Raw genomic sequence first — 22,440 nt, 5'->3', positions numbered from 1 at the left:
TCACCACACCTGAGCTCCATCACCACACCTGAGCTCCATCACTACACCTGAGCTCCACTATCACACCTGAGCTCCATCATCAGACCTGAGCTCCATCACCACACCTGAGCTCCATCACTACACCTGAGCTCCACTATCACACCTGAGCTCCATCATCACACCTGAGCTCCATCACCACACCTGAGCTCCATCACCACACCTGAGCTCCATCACCACACTGCAGAGGAAACAGTGTCCTGCTCTGTGGTCACATGACCCGTCTGTCTCCAGGTGGTTCCTCAGGTCGTGTCCAGAAGAGCTCCTGGTTGGAGGAGGGAAACCTTCCTGTGAGTTCCCGCTGCAGTTTGGTGAGTTCTGATGGGCGACGCTTGAATCTTCAGGTCCTGTGACCTGCTTCAGCCAATAATTCAATTCAATTTCATTTCCATAGCGCTGAATAGAACCAGTGGCTCTGCGGGAAGGAAGTTATCAGAATTATTTTAACAATTAAATGTGGGAAAAAAAAGAATAACCTGTCACCAAGTCAAACTTTCAGTCACCACCTCAAATATCGTATAACAAAGTTTATACGTTTATAACTTTATATGCATGACAAGGTTAAAAAAGGATTTTCAAAGGTATTGACCCACATGGAAAGAACCTATATAAACATATATGTTTTAATATAGGTTTTGATATAGGTTTGGAATATATGTGACATATATAAAATTGGCCGTTTTCCTATATGTTATGTACATATATGTACATATATGTTTGCATGCATGCGCGCATATATGTACATATATGTATATAACATATAGGAAAACGGCCAATTTTATATATGTCACATATATGCCAAACCTATATGCGCATGTATGCACACATATATGTACATATATGTACATAACATATAGGAAAACGGCCAATTTTATATATGTCACATATATTCCAAACCTATATGCGCATATACGCACACCTATATGTTCCAATATATGCAAACCTATATGTGCCCATATATGCACACCTATATGTTCCAATATATGCAAACCTATATGTGCGCATATATGCACACCTATATGCGCATATATGCACACCTATTTGTGCCCATGTATGCACACATATATGTACATATATGTGCATATATGCTGCATATAGGTTTCATATATGTGCATATATCCTCATATAGGTTCTTTCCATGTGGGGAATCACATTGTGTGTTATTAAATCCATTGACATGAAGTTTGCCAGTATTTTGAGCAATTTGGAGCCACAACTTCTCATTTGCCTTTCCACACACACAAAGGCTTTGGAACCGTCCCTTTAGTAGACGAGCCTCCAGTGACAAATACATGGATTTGATTGAGAAAGACAGTTGTTCCTCTTGGTGGGCGTGTGGGTTTCCTGGCTTCAAACAGCTGGAGTGTGCCCACATGGAAAGAACCTATATGAGGATATATGCACATATATGAAACCTATATGCAGCATATATGCACATATATGACAATATACATGCTGTATATATGCACATATATGACAATATATATGCTGTATATATGCACATATATGACCATATATATGCTGCATATATGCACATAAATGCTGCATATATGCACATATATGACCATATATATGCTGCATATATGCACATATATGCACATATATGCTGCATATATGCACATATATGACACTATATATGCTGCATATATGCACATAGATGCTGCATATATGCACATATATGACAATATATGGGCTGCATATATGCACATATATGCTGCATATATCCACATATATGACAATATATATGCTGCATATATGCACATAAATGCTGCATATCGCACATATACGACAATATATATGCTGCATATATGCACATATATGCTGCATATATGCACATATATGACAATATATGCACATATATGACAATATATATGACAATATATATGCTGCATATATGGAAAGTCCCACATGGACAGAACCTATATAAACATATATGTTTTAATATAGGTTTTGATATAGGTTTTGAATATATGTGACATATATAAAATTGGCCATTTTCCTATATTTTATGCACATATATGGACCTATATGCACAGATAGGTACATATTTTATATATATATATATATATGATACATGTATGCACACATATATGTACATATATGTACATAACATATAGGAAAACGGCCAATTTTATATATGTCACATATATGCCAAACCTATATAAAAACCTATATTAAAACATATATGTTTATATAGGTTCTGTCCATGTGGGTGTATTTGGAGAAAGTCGTGTCAGAGTAGATAAACGTGGATCTCTGATCTCCCCCGCCCTCCTGCAGCCACAGGTGTTTGTCTGGCGACGCAGGAGTACGACTCCGAGGGCCCAGACGAGCTGAGCGTGGCGCCTGGCGATCGCATCGCCATCACTGGATTCCTGGCGTCTTGTTTGGACTGGTTCACGGGCAGGAAGGAGGCGACAGGGGAAGTGGGCCTGGTCCGGACCGGCCTGGTCAGACCTGCAGCCGAAACTCACGAGTACGTGTTTCACACACCGCTGGCCACGGTCACATCCCGTTTGAAGACGAAGCCCCGTGCACCTCCTTCTCTCCGTCTTCACTGCAGCTCAGCAGATGTTTGTTTGGACGGGGAGGAGTGGATGAGCTTCACCCAAGAGGAGCAAGAAGTCATCGTAGAGTCCGTCACCGTTCTGAAGAAAAGATCCCTGAACGATACGGGTCACAACTACAAGCTGGGTACGAGAAACCTTTAGGGCTCCACCTTTTCTCCGTTCATATCTTCTATATCCAGAACCTGCTCCCCTCCATTACAGATTAACACAGGACTAACGTTGGCTTTTTAATTAATTGATCAAAAGTAATGAACTATTTTCATTGTGATACCAAAAGTATCTTTCAATTAAAACTTATGTTGGGTTGGAAATTAATTATTTTGTATATAAGAGATATATGTTGGGTGTCAAACCTCTTAAACATTTGTCGTATTTGCCGATGATACTAATATTTTTGTGATGCGGAACATTTGCTGGAGCTTTTGCAGCAGAAATTAATAAACTCTAAATTATCATTGAATTGAACTAAAACCAAACTCATGCTGTTTGGAAAACACAAAACAAATACACAAGTAAAAGTAATGATAAATAATGATGAAATACAAAGAGTGTAGGAGAATAAATAAATAATAAATGATAATAAATAATGCATTTCTGGGTGTGATTCTGCTGGAAGCCCCACATTGGGGTGTTACTGGTGTTACCAGATGGAAATGACTGTGTGGAAGTCTGGGGCCATACCTAGAACCCACCTGACGCCCACTGAGCACAACACGAAAACAGACATTTGCATAGTAAATAAGGGAGGATGTTATGAACACACAAATATACTGTTTTTAAAATCACACACCTTCAAGTTTGGGGATCTGGTGATTTAACACGGCACAAATAATATACAAAGCGGTGAATAAGCTGCTCCCTTAAACATACAGAAGTGTTGAGATGTCTCCGTGGGGTGAGACCACAGAGGGGATCTACACTTGAAACAACATTTTGCTCGGAACAATTGAAAAAGTACGTATGTTTCCAGTTGTGGGCTGTTTTATTGAGCGCTCTTGATGACACGATTAAACAAAGCATGGATGTAATGCAATTAAATGTTTTTTTACGAAAGATACATCTTTGTATAGTAACAGCGACAGCATGTGAAACAACCCCTGCATCTAGGACACTTTATTTAAGTCACTTAATTTGTAAAATTGTATATAAGATACCTCTATTCTACTAACTGTGTGCACTTTCCTTGCCTATTCTACTAACAGTTTGTACTTTCCTCTCCTTTCCTCATGTGTCCTCAAGAGCTGAATGCAACAAGTTAATTTCTCCACTGTGAGATTAATAAAGGCGATCTTATCTTATCTTATCTTATCTTATCTTATCTTATCTTATCTTATCTTATCTTGTCTTGTCTTGTCTTGTCTTGTCTTGTCTTGTCTTGTCTTGTCTTGTCTTGTCTTGTCTTGTCTTGTCTTGTCTTGTCTTGTCTTGTCTTGTCCTATCTTATCCTATCTTATCTTGTCTTATTTTATCTTATCTTATCTTATCTTATCTTATCTTATCTTGTCTTGTCTTGTCTTGTCTTGTCTTGTCTTGTCTTATCTTTGAAAAATGTAGAGATGAAGGAGAAACTGGCCAACGTCAGTGGCGCTTGTCATTTTGTTCTTTTTGTGTTTTTGATTTATTCTGTTTTCATAAATAACTCGATTGGAATAGTTTTGTTTTGTTTTTTGTACGACCTGTTTAGTTATTTTCTTGGATTTATTTTTCCATGTGTCAGTGGTGAAGAATGGGGGTCGGCTTCTTCCTGTCCCTCTTCCAATACGTTCATTGTGTACCATGATGAAAAGCTGGACTCGTTTATTTTTTCTTTCTATTGTTTCACCTCATTTTAATGGTTTCTTTTGTTCCTTTGTTTGTTGAAAATAAATAAATACAAATAAAATAAGATAAATAAAATAAAAAAATAAAAAAATGAATCAGTAAAATCAGTGAAGACTTAAATATGTTTACAACTAAATCAACTTCACTTCTCTCTCGCTCCACCCATTTCCCTGAAACCCGCCACCAAATTACTTAACAAAATAACCACATGTTCTTTATAATAAATGAATACTTTATTACTGTGTTTTGCACAGACGTAGTCAGGTTTCTGTGATAATCATCCCAGTGTGTGGAAATGAGGAATTTGAAAGAGTAGATTTAAGGCTGAAGGTGCAGAAATATCAGTGTTTAGTTCTTCGAGCACAATGAATGTGTGAGCAGCCGGTCCAGTCGGTCCATCTTCTACTAACTGCCAGTGAGAATTTGTCTTCCTGAGCCGTGTTGAATCAGCTTACAAGGTTCTTAAAGATTATTCTTATTTTATTTAATTATTTGTTCATTTTCTATCAAAATCACAGTTTGGAATCAGAAAGCACAAATGTAAAGTAATGATGCCGAGCTCTGCTGCTTCAGCTTCATATCAGTGAGAAACAGGCATCTGGAAGCAAAAGTGGGATTTTACATCCTTTCAGCTCCAAGTGCTGTACGTCACTCTACTTTTCCTGGAGATCCGTCTGGATCTGTTTTCTCACCGAGAATAGCTGAATCAAAGTCGTATTTATTTTAAAATGAGTTTTGCTTGCAATGTTTATCAGGTTTAAATAGATGTCACTGAGAATAAAAATGTGATCTTATTATTGTGCTTCATTGCAGACGTGACCATGGCCCAGGACTCGGATGAGAAAACCTCAGGTTCGTGTTTGGTCTGAGTGTTGTCATAGTAACTAAGTCTGAATCATGGTCCTTCCTGTCCTTCTTTTGCAGCAGTGTCTTCCAGCAGAGCTGATGTGAAGCCGTCGGAGCTCAAGAGAAACGTCCAGAGGATTCTGGACCAAAGCAGAGCACCGTCCCCAGACGGTGTTGTGACCCTGGACCGGAGCAGAGGCTCCCAGGCCCCTGAAGCACCGGGCCCCTTCACTGTGCTGCCCGTCCAGGAAGGAAGCAAGAACAGAGAGTGTTTCGCTGCCCTCTTCTCTTTCCTGGAAGGTGCCGAGTACAGAGAAGAGTTTGCTGGTCTGTACGGCCTCACGCCTCAACGCCTCGCCTCCTCCATGTTCCAAGGTCACTCCGACGAGGACCAGCTCACTGCCTTCCTGAGCGTTGCCCGGGAAACAGCCCGGATGAAGCGACTGTTCTGGCCACAGACGCGACTGTGCTTCCTGCTGGGGAAGCTTTGTGGCGGGAGGTCAAAGTTCAGCCAGGCCCGGGTCTACCTGGAGGAGGCCCTCGGTGTCCCCCGGGGAGGCTTCACCGACCTGAGGCTGCTGGCCAGCATCTTCTCCCACCTGGCCGCCATCTACCTCCTGCAGAAGAACACGGAGAGCTTCCTGTCGGTGGCCGAGAGGCTTGCTGCTCTGCTGCTGGGACTCCCAGACTGCCTGGAGAGCTTACAGGACGACTGCCCTCTCAAGTACATGTTGAAGAAAGCCATTCTGTCGCACAACAAAAAGGCCGAGTCGCGGGCTTGTCATCTGCTGGCAAGGCACCACTGGACCCGAGGTGGGGGGGCTCAGGTCGTCCCTTACCTGGAGCGACTTCTTGTCCTTTGTGACGAAGCCCAGAGGTCCTGGAGCTTCTCCCCCAGCCGTGGCTACCTGACCCTGGGGAGGTCTTACGGCAAACTGCAGCTCCCTCTCCTCAGTGTCAGTTCAGCCAGAAGAGCTTCTCTGGACGTGTCCGTCTCTCTGGCAGACTGCCTGGCCTGCATGCTCCTGGTCCTGGGCAGTGTGGGGACACGTTGTGGGGTCACGGAGCCAGACCTCTCCGGCTGTCCTCACGTGGTTCCATATCTCCACCGAGCCCTGGCTCTGACCAAGCTCCGAGCTGGAGGAAGTGACTGCCTCAACATTCTAAACCACCATCTGACCTTCTCTCTCTGCCAGCTGCTCCACCAGCACCACATGGTCGGACGTGCTCTCTGCCTCATGCACGACCTCATCGGTGGCAGCCCACCTTCGCAGTTTCGCTCTATTTCAGTGGCAGAAAGAAACGGCACCCTCATCTGGTTGGCCTGGCTTCACATTGAAGACCAGCAGCCAGGCGTGGCCCTGGACCTGCTGGACTGTGTGCTGGCGTCTCTTCCAGAACACTGCACCACGCCTCAGGAAGGTGAGGGACGTCTCCATACATCTGAACAACGCTGCGCATGTGAGCTGAACCTGCATTATGGTGAAGCTTTAGATCAGGGTCTCCAGCCTCGGTCCCTGAGGGCCGCCGGCCTCGGTCCCTGAGGGCCCCCGGCCTCGGTCCCTGACGGCCCCCGGCCTCGGTCCCTGAGGGCCCCCGGCCTGGGTCCCTGAGGGCCGCTGGCCTCGGCCCCTGAGGGCCCCCGGCCTCGGTCCCTGAGGGCCCCCGGCCTGGGTCCCTGACGGCCCCCGGCCTCGGTCCCTGAGGGCCCCCGGCCTGGGTCCCTGAGGGCCGCTGGCCTCGGCCCCTGAGGGCCGCCGGCCTCGGTCCCTGACGGCCCCCGGCCTCGGTCCCTGAGGGCCCCCGGCCTGGGTCCCTGAGGGCCGCTGGCCTCGGCCCCTGAGGGCCCCCGGCCTGGGTCCCTGAGGGCCCCCGGCCTCGGTCCCTGACGGCCCCCGGCCTCGGTCCCTGAGGGCCCCCGGCCTGAAGGTTTTAGTCTCTCCCTGCTTCAGCAGACCTGAATCTAATGGTGAGCCCTTCATTGCAATCAGGTGTGCTGCAGCTGGGAGGAGCTAAGTCCTCCAGGACACCTGCAGGACAGGTGTCCTGGAGGACCAGGGTTGGACATCAGGAGAGCATCAGGAGAGCATCAGGAGAGCATCAGGAGAGCATCAGGAGAGGGCAGGCAGGTCATCAATCTCAACTTCAATCACAGTTATGTATTGTGACGAGCCAAACTGTGCTTATAACGTCATATCAACTGCAACCAGCAAAGGCTTTTATTTTGACACAACAAACAGGAACACCATGGCAGGACACACAAAACCATCTTCACTCCTGGTTGCCATCTTCCAAACACTAAACTGGACTCAACTAGATCAACTAACTGCAAACCTAATATAACCACAATAAAGACATTTAAAACTCCGCCAACCAAACTCCCATGATGCATCACAATGATCAGCTCCGTGAAGCTGCAGCATGTTTCTGCTGGCAGTGTTAATCTACTGAAGTCAAGATGGTCAAACAGCATTAAAGAAAGTTAAACAATGATTCACTCTCACCCACATGGAAATAACCTATATAAACATATATGTTTTAATATAGGTTTTGATATAGGTTTGGCATATATGTGACATATATAAAATTGGCCGTTTTCCTATATGTTATGTACATATATGTACATATATGTGTGCATACATGTATCATATATATATATATAAAATATGTACCTATCTGTGCATATAGGTCCATATATGTGCATAAAATATAGGAAAATGGCCAATTTTATATATGTCACATATATTCAAAACCTATATCAAAACCTATATTAAAACATATATGTTTATATAGGTTCTGTCCATGTGGGACTTTCCATATATGCAGCATATATATTGTCATATATATTGTCATATATGTGCATATATGCTCATATATGACAATATATATGCTGCATATGTGCACATATATGCACATATATGCACATATATGTGCATATATGTGCATATATGTGCACATATAGGTGCACATATAGGTGTGCATATATGTGCATATATCCAGCATATATATTGTCATATATGTGCATATATGCAGCCCATATATTGTCATATATGTGCATATATGCAGCATTTATGTGCATATATGTGCATATATACAGCATATATATTGTCATATATGTGCATATATGCTGCATATAGGTTTCATATATGTGCATATATCCTCATATAAGTTCTTTCCATGTGGGCATGTTTGCCGTTGATATGACCGTAGTCTTTCTTTCCTCAATTAATGTTCCCTGGGCTTCAACTTTGTTACCTTGAGTTTGTGAGTCACGTGTCCAGAACTGTCTTTTAAAGATCTTCACATCCATGCTTAACCGAACACACACACATTTTATTAATTTTTTTAATATATTGAATTATGTTGGTATAAGGACTGGACAGTCAATTCAGCTGAAGTAGACTTCTCCATTTTATAGCATTTGCAGATTTGTGTCGCTGTGGGAGCTCCTGGTTTATCTATGATTACCTACCATGTACTGAGTGCTGAGCTTTAACAACTGGTTATTTGATATCTCATGAGGTAAACGTGTTCCTCCTTACAAAGGTGTGGTTCTCAACATGCGGGGTGTGGCACTGCGGTGTGTGGGTGACCTGCGGAGGGCAGCAGAGAGCTACCAGGCGGCTGCAGACGTCTGCCAGGAGTACGAGGACACGTCCAACTGGGCTGTGGCGCAGGCCAATCTGGGTACGACGTCCTTCAGTGACCACACCCACATGGAAAGAACCTATATGAGGATATATGCACATATATGAAACCTATATGCAGCATATATGCACATATATGACAATATATATGCTGTATATATGCACATATATGCACATATATGACAATATATATGCTGCATATATGCACATAAATGCTGCATATATGCACATATATGACCATATATATGCTGCATATATGCACATATATGCACATATATGCTGCATGTATGCACATAAATGCTGCATATATGCACATATATGACAATGTATGGGCTGCATATATGCACATATATGACAATATATGCTGCATATATGCACATATATGCTGCATGTATGCACATATATGACCATATATATGCTGCATATATGCACATATATGCTGCATATATGCACATATATGACCATATATATGCTGCATATATGCACATATATGACAATATATGGGCTGCATATATGCACATATATGACAATATATGCTGCATATATGCACATATATGACCATATATATGCTGCATATATGACAATATATGGGCTGCATATATGCACATATATGACAATATATGCTGCATATATGCACATAAATGCTGCATATATGCACATATATGTGTGCATACATGGGCTCATATAGGTGTGCATATATGCGCATATAGGTGTGCATATATGGGCACATATAGGTGTGCATATATGGGCACATATAGGTTTGCATATATTGGAACATATAGGTGTGCATATATGCGCATATAGGTTTGGAATATATGTGACATATATAAAATTGGCCGTTTTCCTATATGTTATATACATATATGTACATATATGCGCACATGTATGCACACATATATGTACATATATGTACATATATGTACATAACATATAGGAAAACGGCCAATTTTATATATGTCACATATATGCCAAACCTATATCAAAACCTATATTAAAACATATATGTTTATATAGGTTCTTTCCATGTGGGACTGTTCGGCTCCAGTGCGGCGGTGTGACCGTACCTGTCCTTGTGTTGTAGGGCTGCTGTGTTTGAAGATGGGAGCTAAAGCTCTGGCCCGCCGGCACCTGACGGAGGCTGTGCAGCTCTTCTCTGAGCTCCGTGAGGAGGAGCAGGATGCTAACTTCCTCACGGTGCTGCTGCAGCTGGGCCTGCACTACGTGCAGCAGCGGCAGCTGCACTATGGCAAGGTCTGCTACGAGTGGGCCTTGCTGCTGGCCGTCAGAGCTAACCTGCTGGACTGTACGTGAGACGCTCTCTCTTCAGTCTCCTTTCTATACTCTGGTGTTGATTTCTGGTTTCGTTTGGCTCTTTGCCAGGTCAGCTCAGGGCCACCAGACATCTGTGTGGTCTGTACGGGTGTGAGAGTCCGGATCCGGCCCAGAGCATCATCTACAGCCAGCACCACGTCCAGCTGCTGAGACAGCTGGGGGACCGGGGACAGGAGGGGGAGGCTCTGGTGGCCATCAGCAAGCTCTACCTCACTATGGGGACACGGAGGTGAGTGGAGGAGTGTCACCCCTGAAACAGAGATTCAACAATCACATACGACATTTGAATGGTGTTTTCAAATTCATGTATTGAACTGGATTGATGGTCTCCGTTACTTTTTCCCTCGACACTGGTGAGTGGAGCCGACTGGATGGATGGGACGAGATAGATCACAAACACATGGTCACTACAGTCAAGATAATGAAGACAACACAATACAAAACATTTCAGCTGGAGGGCGGACAACTTTTCAAAAGACCGTGGAGTGAGATTTGGTTTTTATACCATTTAACGTACAGCAGTGGTTCTCAGTGCAGCGTCTCTGAGTGATGACAGGCTTGTGACACTGTTTCATTTTCATTATTAAAAGCAACGTTGCTTCAAGGGATGAAATGGTTAAAAACACTAGTTAGCCTCTGCGACATACAGTGAAGTGTTGGACCACATCTCAGTGAGCACCTCGCTCACTACTTCACTACTCCACTAGATGTTTTCAAACTTTGTCTTTCTGCATCTGTTCACTGTTCTTCAGATTCACACTGTGAGCTTTGTAGGTTCACTACCCAGCATGCACTGGGCAGTGACGCTCCACGTCACATCCTCTGGCTCCGCCCACTGCAAAGTGGGCGGAGCCAGAGGATGTGACGTGGAGCGTCACTGCCCAGTGCATGCTGGGTAGTGACGCTCCACGTCACATCCTCTGGCTCCGTCCACTGCAAAGTGGGCGGAGCCAGAGGATGTGACGTGGAGCGTCACTGCCCAGTGCATGCTGGGTAGTGACGCTCCACGTCACATCCTCTGGCTCCGTCCACTGCAAAGTGGGCGGAGCCAGAGGATGTGACGTGGAGCGTCACTGCCCAGTGCATGCTGGGTAGTGACGCTCCACGTCACATCCTCTGGCTCCGTCCACTGCAAAGTGGGCGGAGCCAGAGGATGTGACGTGGAGCGTCACTGCCCAGTGCATGCTGGGTAGTGACGCTCCACGTCACATCCTCTGGCTCCGCCCACTGCAAAGTGCGCTGACAGTCCCTGCTGCGTTCACACTGGCCCTGAGCCGAACCTCAGTGGACTTTGACGTGAACCCACACCCATGTTTTCATGTGGACCACAATCCACTTCTTTGATCCGGATCAGAGTTCAGGGGGTGTTCAGAAAGACGCAGACTTTCCCTGAAATGAACTGTTGGCCAGATCAAACAGAGCTTGTGTGAACGCACCCTAATTGAAAGATCTGCTGGAAATTCACAGTGGAAATCTGCTAAATGAGTGAAATCCTGTTACTGTGTTGGAAACAGAGAGTGAGTGGCTGTGTTTCCAACATGACGTAGTATTGGAGGGCTGGACGGGTGAAAACGTGGCTGGAGAAGTGAGGCAGCCTTGTGTTGGAGCAAGGCAGCAGATAGACTTGATATGATGGACAGGACAGTCCAGAGAAGCAGAGAAGTCCCGATGGACACGATAGAGAAGCGATGTGTCTCCAGCAACTGTCCTTGTCCAGGTGAGGTAGAAACCCTCCAATGTGCCTCATTTCAAACCTCCAACCGTTGTGTTGATGGATCACAACATGACCACGACACATTTTGATGATAAGGTTACGTCCGGCCTCCCGGTGTGTCTTGGTCTGGGAGTTTTCATCCTTCCTGTTTTGTTCTGTACTTGTCTGTGGTCTCTGTTTCGTCTCACCTGTGTCTCATGAACTTCCCGGTTGTCTCGGACCCCGAGCCTCAGGCCTCGTCACTGCAGGCAAATGGGACATTTTCTGCTCACAAGTGACTCGTATCTGACCTGTTTGTGCCAAAGTATGGAAGCCAATGAGGCTCAAAAATCTATTTGAAATGTTTTAACAGAAATACTTTTTCATTTTCAGATTAAACTGCATTTTTTGACTCATAAATAAAAATTAATGATCAGTCATCCAAACTGCATTTTCATTTTCTCATAAAAGGCTGATTATTCTGTGACTTAATTCAAATGAAAAAGAAAATGACGATTAAGTTTTAATTTTCAAAAGAAAAATGTAAATGCAGTTTGGATGATTGATTATTAATCCTATTTATGAGTCAAGAATGCAGTTTTAATCGTAAATTAAAAAAGAATTCCTGCAAATGCATTTTAATTTTCAAATGTGACATTTCAAAATGAATTTTGATCTCTATTTGCTGGAGTGTCTTTTGAAAATTAAAACGTAATCATCATTTTCTTTTTCATTTTAATTAAGCCACCAAACAAGCAGCCTTGTGTAAGAAAATGAAAATTTTGTTTGGATGATTGATCATTAATTTTTATTTATGAGTCAAAAAATGCACTTTTGATGTAAAAATGAAAAAGTATTTGTGTTAATACATTTCAAATAGATTTTTGCGCCTCATTCGCCTCCATATCAAAGCTGCTACTGGGATTGTTCCACACCAGACCCGGGCCTCCATCATACGTGGCTCCAATTCAGATATTGTTCTCCATGACGTGTTCTTTTCTACGCTACAATAGTTTCACGGTTTTAACATGATTCCTACACAGGCTGAAATCTGGGCTGGTTTTCGTTGAGGTGTTTGGGCTTTTCATCGTTTTAGGCTGGAAACAGTGAGTCGCATCTGGCACCCCTGGTTCTGAACGTCCATATTCACTTGTGCCAGCAGCGTCTTCTGCCAGCAGGTTAGATTATGTTCACAGTCTGATCAAGCTGTTTCACTTCTCATTTCAATGATCCAGCATCAAAATCAGAGAGCAGCGAAGACATTTGAATTGTGGCTCAAGACCTGCAGTGTGACCGGAGCCTCCCTGTTCCTCCTGTCCACTGTTGGGTTTTGGACCCTCAGCTCATTGTTGGGTCACCTTCACCTGGAAGACTTCAAAATAAAGCTCACTGTTGAACTGATTCCCTGATTGTGGTTTCTGACAGAAGTATGTTGGAGACACATGTGAGTCGGGGAGCAGTGGCAGTGAGGCTCAGCCTTCACCAGACTCAGCATTCACCCAGACTCAGCCTTCACCCAGACTCAGCATTCACCCAGACTCAGCCTTCACCCAGACTCAGCCTTCACCAGACTCAGCATTCACCCAGACTCAGCCTTCACCCAGACTCAGCATTCACCAGGCTCAGCATTCACCCAGACTCAGCATTCACCAGACTCAGCATTCACCAGACTCAGCATTCACTCAGACTCAGCCTTCACCAGACTTAGCCTTCACCCAGACTCAGCCTTCACCAGACTCAGCCTTCACCCAGACTTAGCCTTCACCCAGACTCAGCATTCACCAGACTCAGCCTTCACCCAGACTCAGCCTTCACCAGACTTAGCCTTCACCCAGACTCAGCATTCACCAGGCTCAGCATTCACCCAGACTCAGCCTTCACCCAGACTCAGCCTTCACCAGACTCAGCCTTCACCCAGACTCAGCCTTCACCAGACTCAGCCTTCACCCAGACTCAGCATTCACCAGACTCAGCCTTCACCCAGACTCAGCCTTCACCAGACTCAGCTTTCACCAGACTCAGCCTTCACCCAGACTCAGCCTTCACCCAGACTCAGCCTTCACCAGACTCAGCATTCACGCAGACTCAGCCTTCACCCAGACTCAGCATTCACCCAGACTCAGCCTCCACCAGACTCAGCCTTCACCAGACTCAGCCTTCACCCAGACTCAGCCTTCACTGATGGCGATCCTTTCTATTTCCACGGTGAAGCCTTTGGTTTCAGCGGCTTGCTGCTCAGGTGTGTGTGAGTGACAGTGTGGCTGTTTGCAGGGCGCACCGGGAGGCGCTGGACTACACCAAGAGCAGTCTGGGTATCTTCATTGACCTGGGGCTCCGGGACAAGGAGGCGTACGGCTGGCTGCAGGCGGGGAGGATCTACCACCTGCTGGGCCAGACGGAGCTGGTGGACATCTACATTCAGGTCTGAACGAGACACACTGACATGAATATAAAGAATGCATTCATTTGGTCAAATGTAAATGTTGTATGTTGACAATGGCCGTTTCAGCGGTTAGAAAGTGTCATTTGAACATGTTGACATAAACTTTCCAGGCAGCTCAGGACGTGGCTCTGAGCACCGGAGACACCGGCTTTGTTCTGACCTTCCTGGAAGCTGCAGGAGACGTTTTCTTCAACAGCAGCGATGAGCGAGAGAAGGCCATCACCTACTACAGGGTAAGGCTCAGTCAGGGTAAGGCTCAGTCAGGGTATGGACTGAAGCACTGATCTGAGCCATTAAGCCTCGTGAGCTTGTCAGTTCCTCTCGTTCCTTTCTTTTTGAAAAGATCCTGACCAGTGTAGGCTGAATCCTCCACAGGAGCTGCAGTTTTGGACATCACAATGAGAACGTCCTCAAATGTGCTCAGACCCTTACTTTTGTTCAGCTTTCTGTTGGTAATCTCTCGACAGTGGACCGGCCCAACACAAACCACGTTAAAGACATGACGACCGATAAATCACCATCTGTCACTGGTCATAATGTTGTTGATTAAAAACCAAAGTTGAGAAAAGCCAGTGTTGCAGCCTGTTAATGCTGAACCTCTGTCTCGTCGCCCTGCAGGACCGAGCTCTGCCCATCGCCGTGAAGAGTGGCAGCGTTCAGACCAGACTCCGGCTGTGCAACAAGCTGACTGAAGTCATGCTGCGCCTCAAGCTGCACCAGGAAGCAGTGGAGTTTGCCCAGACGGCCCTGGACCTCAGTGTCACGCTCGGTACGCAGCTAGCGCAGCGCGGCAGCGTGTGATCATGGTAGCAGTCAGAGGACATTCCCAAAACGTATCCCAACACAGGCTCTAGCGCCGAGTCAGTGTGGAACCGCTGCTGGTTGGCCAATCCAAAGCAGAGGACAGTCTCATAGACCAAACAGCACTAAACACAAATTCTAAGAATCTGGCAGGAATCAAAAAACCCAGCCCTCGATAAAGTAAGTCAAAGTTAAGACCCCTGTGAACAATTGGTCCACGTTAAGAAAGCAAAAAGAGAATTACATAAGTGCATCAGACCCCGAGACATCAATTGAAGGAGAGCACTTGGTCTTTGGCCTTCTGTTGGTGAAGCACTGTCCAATCGCCAGCTCCTCCTGCCCATGAGCCAGAACACATAGCAGGTGTGTGAATGAGTGAAGGTGAGGAACAGTGTAGAGTACTTTGGAGACAGTCGTAGTGTTACCAGTGATGAACCAACACTGCAGTCGCCTCACGACAACAGAACAGCGCTCTACTTTTCTGTTTGACTCTACATGCAGGTCAGCGCCTAAACGAGCGCGTGGCGTCCCACCGGTTAGCCTCCCTGTTCCACCGTTTGGAGATGCATGAACTGGCGGAGCACTACTACCTGAAGACCCTCAGTCTCTGTCCAACGCCTCTACAGTACGACGAGGAAACCCTGTACTACGTCAGTGTCTACCAGACGCTGGGAGACATCATGTTCTACAACCTGAAGGTAGAGGTGTGAAGTCCCTCCAGCGGTAACCATGGCAGCCGATGCTAAATGTCCCTTCTGTGTCCACAGGACCCGTTCGACGCCGCTGGGTACTACCACCTTGCTCTGGCTGCAGCCGTGGATCTGGGCAACAAGAAGTCCCAACTCCAGCTGTGCACGCGTCTCGCCACCATCTACCATAACTTCCTGGTGGATCGGGAGCTCTCCCTCTTCTTTTACCAGCGAGCGCGAGGGTTCGCTGCAGAGCTCAATGTGAGGAGAGTCAACATGTCTTCAGACCTGCAGGGCGGCGTCCCACAGCCAAACACAGGACAGCACAGAGACTCTTAACAGCTCGTCTCTGGGACAGACAACTCCGTTTGATTAGTCAACTTTGACATCTACAACACAGATAACAGGAAGTAACATTGGTTGTAGATTGCACTGTCAAATTAAATGTGGTTTCATTCAACTAACAGACCGGCAGCTAGTTTGAGATTAGACATCGATAAGGAGTCGACTCTTTTTGAAGCCATAAGCCTTTAAGGTTTGCATCATTATTTCATTATTACTTCCTGTGTTCAATATTGGAATTGTTTTGTAGTGTTTGGTTAGATTTGTTGGTTTTACCTATACTAATGACTTCGACGCAGATCAAAAGCACAATTAATAGAGAAAGGGACATTTGAATGGTTAATGAAAGTCATTGGAACTTTGACTCTTATTGAATTCAGCTGAATAAGATTTGTCCACATATTTTGTTCCTACAGTGTAAAATGCATCAGTGACCACAGAGACAACAAATACTTCAATCTCAGTGCCACTCACATTGTTTTCTGTGTATGAGATGTCATGTGATCGGGGGTACACAGCTGACGTCTGCAGAAGATGACCCAGTGAACGCCAGAGGTTCATGAAAGAAATACATCAGACTGACCACAATTCAACCTGTGCTGCAAGACGGTTTATTTCAGATTCCTCAGATTCTGGAATGTATCATTAAAAACAGCACATTAAAAACTAATAACCCCACTTCACATGTTGGAGAAGCTCTTTCTCTCTCCATACATGAGGAAGCAGATCACACTTTTCTACAGAGCTCTCAACTTAACCTCACTCCTGACATCACGGCCCACAAAGCGAGCCTGGGACAGCGAATCCTCCACTGGGGACTTAGAGTGACAAGAACCTGCACTGAACCTGATGTTTCACCACTGTGCTGGAAACGTAACTCTGAGACGGGGTCATGTTCACTGCATGTGGTGTCATGTTGAGGTCATCCTGTCTGTCCTCTATTTGAATGTCCCAATCCAGCTGGACCCTCAGTTGGTCTGACAGACGTCCAGACCTCTGCTGCTTGGAAAAACATCCTGTCTCTTTGGATTGATGCAACTGCCTCAACTATAAAGTCCTGGCACAGTGTCGTCAGGGACTGCATTCCAAGTGAACGTGTTACTTGTTTGTACTTGTCTCATGTACTTGTCTCACTCAAAGGTGGATGTATTCTATAAAGCACATATGTCAAAGTCAAGGCCCGCGAATTAATTATCTCTGGCCCCCTGGATGATATTTAACTACTAGAACCGGCCCGCAGGCCACAGCCGCCCGCTAGTGTTTTGCACGCACCAACACTACATTCCCCACAATGCAACGGGAGCCCGCGAAGTCGCTGCAGCGCGCACAAGCAGCTTCATTATTCATCAGCAGTCAGAGCAGAGATCAACTTTCAGCTGACCCCTCCTCAAAAATGTCCAAACGTAAGGTGGACGCTGAGAACAGGGTGGGAGGCAGAGTACAGAGGGAAACCAGTGTGTCTTCTGTGTGGAGAAAGTTTGGCTGTAATGAAAGAATAGAATCTTAGGAGGCACTATCAAACATCTCAGAAACACACAGACCAAGACAAGAATATGGACACGGAACAAAGGCTACAGAAGGTGGAAGAATTAATGCAAGACCTTAAGTCCAGGAAGGCTATGTTCACATATGCCAAATCACAAAGCGAGGCTTCTGTCAAGGCTCGCTTTATTGTGGCAAAAGAGGTCGCAAAACTAGCCGGGCCCTTTACAGAAGAGTTGATCAAAAACTGTATGCTTGAAGTTTGTGACGCAGTGTGGCCAGACAAAAGACAACTCTTCTCAAACGTGCGCCTGAGCAGAAACACCGTTGCTGAACGTGTAGACCAGCTTCCCACCAACATAAAAGAACAGCTTGTGAGAAAGGGGAAAGATTTCATCAGCACGGACACATCTGACATTGCCCAGCCGTCAATTTTGGTCCGTGGAGTAGACTCCAGCCTGAGCATGACAGAAGAGCTTTTGGCATGACGTCCTATGCATGGCACAACTACAGGACAAGATCTGTATGAAGAGGTATCCAGATGTGTACGTGGGATGAACCACAGGCGGAGCAGCCGCGATGTGTGGGCACAGGAGTGGATTGGTGGCAAGGATGCGTGAGAGGATGCTGGAGGAGAACGTCACAGACGAGTTGACAGCTCATCACTGCATCGTACACCAGGAGTCGTGTGGCAAAGCCTTGAAAACGGAACATGTCATGAGCACCATAACGTGAGCAGTTCCCTTCATCAGAGCCAAAGGTTTGAATCACCGCCAGCTCAAGGCCTTTCTGGGCGAGTTGGATGCAGAGTATGGTGACTTGCCGTATCACACAGAGGTGCGACGGCTCAGCCAGGGAAAGGTGCTGCAAAGAGGTTTGGAGCTGCGTGAGGAGATCTGTCTGTTCATGGAAAGCAAGGGGAAAGACACAACAGAGCTCCGAGCTGAAACTTTCCTGTGTGAAATGGCGTTTCTCTGCGACATCACGAGCATCTGAATGTGATGATCTGCAGCTGCATATGCACATATATGACCATATATATGCTGCATATATGCACATATATGCTGCATATATGCACATAAATGCTGCATATATGCAGCATGTATGCACATATATGCTGCATATATGCACATGTATGACAATATATATACTGCATATATGCACATAAATGCTGCATATATGCACATATATGACAATATATGGGCTGCATATATGCACATATAACAATATATGCTGCATATATGCACATATATGCTGCATATATCCACATATATGACAATATATATGCTGCATATATGCACATATATGACAATATATATGCTGCATATATGCACATAAATTCTGCATATATGCACATATATGACAATATATGGGCTGCATATATGCACATATATGACAATATATGCTGCATATATGCACGTATATGCTGCATATATCCACATATATGACAATATATATGCTGCATATATGCACATAAATGCTGCATATATGCACATATATGCTGCATATATGCACATATATGCACATATGTGCTGCATATATGCAGATATATGCACATATGTGCTGCATATATGCAGATATATGCTGCATATATGCACATATATGACAATATATATGCTGCATATATGGAAAGTCCCACATGGACAGAACCTATATAAACGTATATGTTTTAATATAGGTTTTGATATAGGTTTTGAATATATGTGACATATATAAAATTGGCCATTTTCCTATATTTTATGCACATATATGGACCTATATGCACAGATAGGTACATATTTTATATATATATATATATATATATATATATATATATATATATATATATATATATATATGTATGCACACATATATGTACATATATGTACATAACATATAGGAAAACGGCCAATTTTTTATATGTCACATATATGCCAAACCTATATCAAAACCTATATTAAAACATATATGTTTATATAGGTTCTTTCCATGTGGGTGTGGGAGACGCAGATGCGGAAAGAAAACTTAAGCCTCTTTTCCAACTGAAAGAGAACTGCTATGTTCCAGAGTGCACAGTTTGCTGAGAAACTCAACATACTTGCCGCCGACTTCCGACGCCGACTTGCTGACTTTGAAGCCCAAAAAAAGCAGGTTTGAACTGCTCAGCAATCCTTGTGCAGTGGATGTAGAAAGCACACCACCACATCTGCAAATTGAGTCGTTTGAGCTCCAGTGCAATGACACACTGAAGGTAAAATATGAGAGAGTGGGTGCTGAGGAGTTTGCACGTTTCATCCCGACACAATGCCACAGTTGCTCATCCAAGCTGCTCGGACGCTCTCTGTTTGTCAGCACATGCCTGTGTGAACTACTGTTCTCTCTGATGAAGCTCAACACAACATCACACGTCTGACTGATCATCACCTCCACTCAATCCTGAGGATTTCCTCAGCTCAGCCAAACCCCGGACATTGAGGAACTTGTACAAAAGATGAGACACCACCAAGTACCAGCCTCAGACCAGTGAGCATCACAGAGCAGTCACGTATTTTCACTTTTTAATTCAGTTACATTTTAACATTTGTTTCTACAAGACGGGATTTTTCTTTGAAGGAAGTATTGTTTTGTCTGTGTGCCATAGATTTTTGTATGTAGGAAGAATACAACTGATTTGAAAAAAAAATAATTATTTTCTCATTTTACTATTTGAAAGCAGTGATCAGTAGGATCATAGCACAATAATGCATTTTCAGTTTATAATGCATGCACTTTTATTTAGGCATTATCTTAATATTAAGAAACATATTTTGTTTTTAAAGGACATTTACTTTTTTGCTGTTTGCCTGTTGAAAATGTTTCCCTTGAAGGTACTGACAGAGCCAGAACAAAATATTGCTTTATTCATTTAATGTACAGGACATGAGCTTTTTCTTTGAAGGAAGTTCGTTTTTGTCTGTTTGCCTGTTGAAAAATATTTTCACTTGAAATTTCTGACATATCCATAAGAAAATATTGCTTTATTCATTTAATCATTAAATAATATACACTGTGTTAGGTCTTGGTTCAATTGGCTATGTGCAATCATTTCAATATGTTTTAATAAACATTGAACCAGTCCGGCCCTCGGCTTGTAGCAAATTTGTTTTTTTGGCCCTCGGTGTATTTGACTTTGACGTCCCTGCTGTAGAGTCTGGGGTCTTTATTTACAATACCGTAAGTCACACCCTCAATATCAGCAACGCTCTGACAGGGATTCCCAAAGTCACTATGATCTGTTTTGATCCAGAGAATCTTTAAATCTCTTCAATGTCTGGATTTTAAACAACACATCACACAGAGGACACACAACAGAGGACACACAACAGAGGACACACAACAGAGGACACACCCTGGACCTGCTCATTTCTTATGGCCTGACCATCGGTCTGTCCTCTGGTGTTGACCTGTCTGTGTCCTCTGATGTTGACCTGTCTGTGTCCTCTGATGTTGACCTGGCTGTGTCCTCTGGTGTTGACCTGGCTGTGTCCTCTGGTGTTGACCTGACTGTGTCCTCTGATGTTGACCTGGCTGTGTCCTCTGGTGTTGACCTGGTGTGTCCTCTGGTGTTGACCTGGTGTGTCCTCTGGTGTTGACCTGGTGTGTCCTCTGGTGTTGACCTGGTGTGTCCTCTGGTGTTGACCTGGCTGTGTCCTCTGGTGTTGACCTGGTGTGTCCTCTGGTGTTGACCTGGCTGTGTCCTCTGGTGTTGACCTGGTGTTGACCTGTCTGTGTCCTCTGGTGTTGACCTGTCTGTGTCCTCTGGTGTTGACCTGTCTGTGTCCTCTGATGTTGACCTGGTTGTGTCCTCTGGTGTTGACCTGGTTGTGTCCTCTGGTGTTGACCTGGTTGTGTCCTCTGGTGTTGACCTGGTGTGTCCTCTGGTGTTGACCTGGCTGTGTCCTCTGGTGTTGACCTGGTGTTGACCTGTCTGTGTCCTCTGGTGTTGACCTGTCTGTGTCCTCTGATGTTGACCTGGTTGTGTCCTCTGGTGTTGACCTGGTTGTGTCCTCTGGTGTTGACCTGGTTGTGTCCTCTGGTGTTGACCTGGTGTGTCCTCTGGTGTTGACCTGGTTGTGTCCTCTGGTGTTGACCTGGTGTGTCCTCTGGTGTTGACCTGGTGTGTCCTCTGGTGTTGACCTGGTTGTGTCCTCTGGTGTTGACCTGGTGTTGACCTGTCTGTGTCCTCTGGTGTTGACCTGGTTGTGTCCTCTGGTGTTGACCTGGTGTGTCCTCTGGTGTTGACCTGACTGTGTCCTCTGGTGTTGACCTGGTTGTGTCCTCTGGTGTTGACCTGGTGCGTCCTCTGGTGTTGACCTGACTGTGTCCTCTGGTGTTGACCTGGTTGTGTCCTCTGGTGTTGACCTGGTGTGTCCTCTGGTGTTGACCTGACTGTGTCCTCTGGTGTTGACCTGGTGTGTCCTCTGGTGTTGACCTGACTGTGTCCTCTGGTGTTGACCTGGTGGGTCCTCTGGTGTTGACCAGACTGTGTCCTCTGATGTTGACCTGACTGTGTCCTCTGGTGTTGACCTGGTGTGTCCTCTGGTGTTGACCTGACTGTGTCCTCTGGTGTTGACCTGGTGTGTCCTCTGGTGTTGACCTGACTGTGTCCTCTGGTGTTGACCTGGTGGGTCCTCTGGTGTTGACCAGACTGTGTCCTCTGATGTTGACCTGACTGTGTCCTCTGATGTTGACCTGGTTGTGTCCTCTGGTGTTGACCTGA

General features: G+C 45.1%; 1 protein-coding gene across 1 annotated transcript in view; it reads left to right on the top strand.

Moving 5' to 3' along the window:
- The window catches only part of sh3tc1 (SH3 domain and tetratricopeptide repeats 1), a gene marked incomplete at both ends in the record, with an annotated part of 44,483 nt that extends 28,266 nt beyond the window's left edge, over positions 1 to 16,217 (top strand). Inside the window, 13 exons of the mRNA XM_080519338.1 lie at positions 271 to 347; positions 2,317 to 2,512; positions 2,600 to 2,730; positions 5,241 to 5,279; positions 5,352 to 6,695; positions 8,820 to 8,960; positions 10,002 to 10,223; positions 10,301 to 10,481; positions 14,217 to 14,367; positions 14,499 to 14,621; positions 15,007 to 15,157; positions 15,691 to 15,887; positions 15,957 to 16,217. Of these exons, the coding sequence (XP_080375464.1) occupies positions 271 to 347; positions 2,317 to 2,512; positions 2,600 to 2,730; positions 5,241 to 5,279; positions 5,352 to 6,695; positions 8,820 to 8,960; positions 10,002 to 10,223; positions 10,301 to 10,481; positions 14,217 to 14,367; positions 14,499 to 14,621; positions 15,007 to 15,157; positions 15,691 to 15,887; positions 15,957 to 16,217 (3,214 nt within the window). The remainder of the gene's footprint in view (positions 1 to 270; positions 348 to 2,316; positions 2,513 to 2,599; positions 2,731 to 5,240; positions 5,280 to 5,351; positions 6,696 to 8,819; positions 8,961 to 10,001; positions 10,224 to 10,300; positions 10,482 to 14,216; positions 14,368 to 14,498; positions 14,622 to 15,006; positions 15,158 to 15,690; positions 15,888 to 15,956) is intronic.
- Positions 16,218 to 22,440: the final 6,223 nt, after the last annotated feature.

The sequence above is a fragment of the Blennius ocellaris genome, assembly GCF_963422515.1.
Source record: "Blennius ocellaris genome assembly, chromosome: 23".
NCBI classification, from domain to species: domain Eukaryota; kingdom Metazoa; phylum Chordata; class Actinopteri; order Blenniiformes; family Blenniidae; genus Blennius; species Blennius ocellaris.
The sequence above is the reverse complement of the archived record's forward strand: the minus strand, read 5'-3'. Positions and strand labels throughout refer to the sequence as shown.